Source organism: Equus przewalskii, unplaced genomic scaffold (genome assembly GCF_037783145.1).
Source record: "Equus przewalskii isolate Varuska unplaced genomic scaffold, EquPr2 ChrUn-10, whole genome shotgun sequence".
Lineage (NCBI taxonomy): Eukaryota > Metazoa > Chordata > Mammalia > Perissodactyla > Equidae > Equus > Equus przewalskii.
In genome coordinates, this window is record NW_027228747.1 from 1,739,093 (window position 1) to 1,745,092 (window position 6,000).

Below are 6,000 nucleotides of genomic sequence, written 5' to 3' on the forward strand. Positions count from 1 at the left end.
ACCACTCTGTGCACCCCACTTCTTTGGTGCCCTTTCTTCCTTCAGGAAGAAAGGCCCCGGACCATGGTCTTCAAATTTTAGCTCAGAATAAACTCTCCCAAATTTTCATTTATAGATTGGTTATGGATTATTTTCGTCGACACCAGAGTGACGGTTCCAAGTTCTCTTCCTCCAGCTCTGAAGGACCAGAGTCCCCTGTGCTCACAGAATGTGGTGGTGAGAATTCCTCTGTGGTCTGGAGAAAGCCTTCCCCTCTCTGGGCTTTAGTATTCTTCTGTTTAAAATGAGGAGTTTGGACCACTTCTAGAGCTGAGTAGAGTTTTCAGTTTACTTCACCTCTCTGTGCCTCACTTTCCTTATTAGTAAAATTGGGCAATAACAGGACCTACCTTGAGAATCGAGACTGGACGTGTAAAGCTGGAAGAACTCAGTAAATAAGAGGTATTATTTTTAGTTATCTTCTCATTCGTTTACACAAGTCTCGGTGAGCAGCTTCCATGTGCCAGACACTCATGCCAGATGCTGGGGGAGCTTGGTGAGAGAGTCGCAATACATGGGGGAGACACAATCTTATAACCCGAATTTCAAATCCCACGTAAACTCTGGGGAGCTGAGGACGAGACCTGCACAGTGCCAACACACAGCAGGTATTGAAGAAATGCTTGCTGAAGCCATGCTGGAATGAAAGAGGGAATCATCTGTGAATGAATGAGCAGTGCAGGCACAGCCCAGCAATACCTGAAAGGAAACTTCAGGTGCATTCCCTGAGGGGTCAGCCCTCCATCATTTGAGCTAATTAATGGAGGAAGTGCGGACAAAGGCAAGCAGCTGATCCTGAGTGCCCCCTCCTCAGGCTGTTAGGAGATCTCTGTGGTTTTAGGCAGTCCTGGCAGATGCCTGGGGCGCCTCTCCTGGGTGCTCCCACAGCGCCCTCTGCTGCCTCTATCGAAGCGCGTTTCACTGTGGACCAAGGAACTCAGAGGCAAGCGTGCAGGATTAAGGCGCCTGGAGGAAACTGGTGAAGCTGGCTGGGCCCGAGAACAAGAGCAGCACCAGGAGGGTGGCTTGTGGCAACTCACGTGGGCCTTGGGTTGGGGACACTAGGGAGTGGTGGAGGCTGTGGGGAGTGGGAGTGGTCCTAACTTGAAAGGACAGCCGGCAGTCAGCCTCAAGAGAAGGCGGGAGCGCGTGAAAGTGGACCAGGAGCTGCCGGACCTCGTGAAGGTCCAGGAAATCTAAATTTTTAGGTGAAAAGTCCCACTTATAAATTTGTCAAGTAATTTTAAAGGAAAATCAAAACATTGACAATGAAGCCTTGTGTGTGCCGAGCGAAGTGTGATGAAGGCCGATGGTGTGTAACCTCTGCTCAGCCCAGAGTTGTTGACTTTGCGGGGTGAATCCTCTGCTCTGCTGTGGCTCCTCCAGGCAGGGACGCTGCTTGACTCGGCTCTGCAGTCCTAGGACGGAGCCAGGGCCTGGCTCGGTGGGCATTGGACGGACATTTGCTGAATGAATAAATGCAGGAGTGCCCTTTCGGCAGAGCCATCGGCTGTGAGCATATAGTGTGGACTCAGGATGAAAGTAAAAAGGGAGGCGGGGCAGAAGAGGATCAGCGGTTGGCAGGAGTGAGCAGCTAGACAGCTGCCTACAACTCCAGTTTCATTTCAGAGATACATGGCAGACAAGTAAAGAACCCTGGTTGACAGATTCTGGTGAGAGCTCCCTACCCCCTTCTCCATCACCAACACCACTGTGATGGTGAGGGTGACAGAAAATCCCAAGGCCCAGCGTGCTGTCAAAAGTGACTATAGAGGAGCCTTTCCAGAGAAACTGCTTTGCTGTCCTGAACCTTGGACTGGGTCAAATATTTGGACTGGAGCAAAATGACAATTGTTTTACGTGTCAGCAGGAGAACGAACATCCTGATCACAAAGACTGAGGACTGTGGCCTTGCTCAAGATGGAGTCAATAGTCATTCAATGTTTAGCCAAAACTAGGTCTCTGCCTCCACATTTAATTAAAATTCTTTGTAACACAACCTTCCTTCTTTGCCTTAAAAGCCTCTGACTTTTAGTCCCAAGTGGGACACTATTTGGGTTTCTGTCTGAATCTGTGTTGCCCTAATTGCAATTCTTAGATCCCAGCTAATGGTTTCCCTCTTAAATTGGTTTTTGTTTTCACTGGTTGACAATGGACCCTCAGTTTGAGGGTTGGGTTCTGGTGAGAGGCGCCAGTTTTCTTCTGGCCTCCCCATTTTACCAGGCCCTTGGACAATCCAGAGTAAGGAACGGGAGGCTATTTTAGATGATTCACTAATCATCAGAGCATTTAGCCCACTGGGCAGCATTTGAATACCCTATTCTTTGAGTTGAGTTTTATTAATGTCCTTGCTGATCTGCCCATTCCTTTATTTAATGAAGTTAGGAGGTTGAGAGTGGAGAAGGAAAGAAAACTTCCAAAATCTCTAAGGAGAAATTACATTGTGGGGCCAGGGGGCTATCAGTGTAGTTAATGTAGGACTCTCAACATCCACCTATAGTCACACCACACACACAATCAGTCTCTCTCTCTCTGTGTTTCTCTCTCTCTCACACACACAGAACCTCCTACGTAGTTATCTCTCTAATTTCCCAAGAGTGGCATCTAAGACATTTAGCTGGAAATTAAAGTTTATTTTAAAGAACACTATGAAATTCCCTATGTGACCCTGTTCCCATATCATCCATTTGGGACAAGTTGGAAAATCATCAGCTATAGTGTCTTGGACTTTTCAGAATTCTTAAGTCCTGGAACCAATGACTCAGGACCGTGGGGCTGGAAGAGACTCGGGAATAGTTTGGGGAGAACACGGGGAGGAAACATACAGTGGTGGGCACTGAAGGTTCCCAGAGATGGGGAGTGGGAGACGACACAGGCCTATTTTTCTTCCTTTGGGTTTTCCAGTTCTCCCTCCACCCGCCAGGAACGTCATTCCGCCAGAGAAAAGCAGGAGACCAAGAGAGTCCTGAGGCATCAGCTACTTTATTGTTGTGCAGGGACAAGTGCAAGGGCCAGCCCCACGGGCCATAGCTCTGCTACTCCTGGTGGCTTGCTTCATGGGCTGCCAGGGCCACCTTGATCACCAGGATGAGGAACTCCTCGAAGTTAATGGCACCATCCGCAGTGAAGTCCAACTCTTTGAACCAGGCGTCTGCATTCTTTTCCTGTCAAGATTGAGGAGAAAGAGGCCAGTGTCTGAAGATCTCAGGCAGAGCTGAGGCCTGGCTGTCTCCACAGAGCAGCACAGGGGAGCAGTGACTCAGGGCCTCCTCAGAGCCTGGCAGAGAACCCCAACCACACCATCCCCTCCTCACCTTCGTGTACTGGGGACACTCTGTCTCTAACAATTTCTTCAAGTCGTCCTTATAGACAGCGTGATAATTCCCTTTAACCAGGGAGTACTTGTGGTAGACATCAATGAGGGAGTCCATGGCTTTCTCCAGGTCTGTCAGCATGGTGCCCAAGGATTTGCCCCACCTGGAAGAGAAAGCTCATGGGGATCCCAGGGTGGGGATGGTGGCTCTGCCCACAGCAGACTGAAGACTAGGGGCATACTCAGAAGGTTCATATCCCAAGTCATGGCTTTGTCCTGGCCTGCACCACCTAATAACTAAAACCAGCGATGGCTACGGCCATGATGGGAACGGGAGGGACCACATGGATACACGGTTGGGAGGGGTTAGGGTCACACACACACACACACACACTCTCAAAGTGCCTGCTAACTCTCCCTATGCCCTCTCCCTCTGCCCAAAAAGGGCCTAACTTGGGAAATGAATATGCCCTCACCTGAAAATGCTAGAGGATTCGGCTTTTTCTTTGTCCCTGTCTCACTCTCCTCCTCCAGGAGCTCTGGATTTTGGTCCAGACCTCCCTGAGCTTTCTCTCCCCCTCTCAGAAAAGGCTGCTCCACTCCCTGGCCCTCCCTAAAGGAAGGCCAAAGTGTGGGGCAGACAGGGACGATCGCACTCACCTGGTCTCCCTGAGAGAGAGTTGACAGAAGATATGCAGAGCTGAGTGCTCGGCTCCCTTTTATAGCAGCTGGGCTTGGCCAGCTGCCCGGGGCCTCAGGCCAGCCAGAGCAGCTGCTCACTTCCAGAGTGGCTACGCCTCTGGTTTCCCAACCAGGTGAATGGGGCAATCACTGCGCAGAAGGAAAATTTCTGATGGGGCGGAGGTTAGCGTGGTGAGTGGAAGACAGAAGGCGTTTTCCAGGCAGCAGTGCTCTGCAGGAGAATCTACGAGGAGGCCATGGTGAGGACTCCTTTTATGGGCCGCTGGCATCCCCTGGCCTGGCCAAGCAGGATGCCCACTCCTGAGTCCTCCCTCCTGATGATGATTCTAATCCCATTCACTGTGTCCTGTCTGTGCATCTCTGAAATGGAATTGAAGTTGAATGCAACATTTTGAGTGTACGCCTTTATACACCAAGACCCCTAAAAGATTAGGAACACTTGTTCTAGCTGCTGGGTTTTTGTAAAGAAAAGGAGAGTATGTCTGTTATTGTTGTTGTTTTTGTGTGGTTGTGTAATGGCCAAAGGGGGTCGTCTATTTGTCTCAAGACACGCCAACAGTTAAGAGGCAAGGTGGTAGGAGAGAAAGGGTCTTTAATTACAGCTTGTTAGCAAGGAGGAAGATGGAAGACTGGTGTCCAAGAACCATCTTAAAACTCCAAAATTCTGAAGCAGTTATATAGGACAAATGGGCTGAAGGGAGGGGATCTCAGAATGTTGACCTTCTGGCTTTGTAGTCCTTGAGACTACAGAGCATCCATTTTTTTGGTCATTGGTGACAGATGCCAGCAGAGGGCTTTTCCTTGAAGGTTGTTACATCCCTGGAAAAGCTGAAAGAACAAAGTTATTGCCCTCTTGGAATAGGGAGGTCTATGTGTAAGCCAAGGTTACGAAAAGAGCAGACCGTGCATATTTCTCCCAAGCAGGTGTGGACTTCTCTAAGCTACATGCAAACGAAAGCTTTGCTAACAATGCAAAGGGGGTGTTTGTGGATCAGGGTCATTGATAGTCCTAACATGGTTCCCCTCTATAAGATGGCTTCCCTTATGCTAACCTATGTTAACCATTGGCTGTACTTATCTTAGCTATTTAGGTGGCGCTAAGTTTTCCGCGTCAGTTGTATCCCTCAGCATTATCATATGCTGGTGTAGGGAATACGCTGTTGTGTCCAGTCTGGCTCTTCCTGCTGAAGTTGGGTGCCCTGAGGGGACCACGGCATGGACGAGATTTGCTCTCTTTTTAAAACGAGCCCGGGGTGCCTAAGGGTGAACTGCTGTGCTATTGACCTGGAAGCCTTGGTGGTTAAGATGGATATACATTTTATTTCAATTTTAATGGCTAAATATATTAGCAAACCTTTCAACATCGATTTTAGGCCACCTTTTATGGTACCCACAAGAATGGATTGAATTCCTGCCGGTATCCAGGAGAAAAGGTTAGTAAACCAATCACCTGTTCCTGACAGGAAAGGGGTCCTCTGGTTTTAGGTCATTTGTATCCAGGTGGCTTGTTCTCTTATTTTATTAACACTGGCTTCTACTTGGGAAGAAGTATTGATACAAGCGTGGCCGGTGGTGTTAGCAACTGTATACACGCCACCTTGTTCTGCAAGGACGTCATCCAGAGCTGTCCTGTCATCCAAGACGACTTTGGCTCAAGAGTCAAGAGAGGCTTGTAAATTAGTGAGAGAGTTAGTGGTTTCATTAGCTGTAATTTCAAGAGTACGAGCTAAGGTCCGAAGGACACATTGGTGGGCTGCAATTGCCCACCAAGCTAACAGACTAGACCCAAAGAAGTAAGCATCCCCATCAGGAATTCCACCGGGCAAACCTGGGCTGACTCTAGTGAGCAGGTTTAGGGAGTTTGTCCTTTGTTTAGCTTCTTCATTAGAACATAAGTAAAGAGGTATTGCAAGGGTGTCCAACAGGCATTGTCCTGAGTCTGCTGG

The 6,000-nt window shown here is 48.9% G+C and overlaps 1 protein-coding gene across 1 annotated transcript; it reads right to left on the bottom strand.

Moving 5' to 3' along the window:
• Positions 1–3,002: 3,002 nt before the first annotated feature.
• LOC103543958 (protein S100-A8-like) lies at positions 3,003–4,156 on the bottom strand. Its single transcript, XM_008510808.2, has 3 exons — positions 4,013–4,156; positions 3,354–3,516; positions 3,003–3,203 (listed from the first exon to the last, which is right to left on the bottom strand). The coding sequence occupies exons 2-3, from the start codon at positions 3,492–3,494 to the stop codon at positions 3,075–3,077; spliced, it is 270 nt and encodes an 89-aa protein (XP_008509030.2). The 5' UTR covers positions 3,495–3,516; positions 4,013–4,156; the 3' UTR covers positions 3,003–3,074.
• Between the last annotated feature and the right edge of the window lie 1,844 nt (positions 4,157–6,000).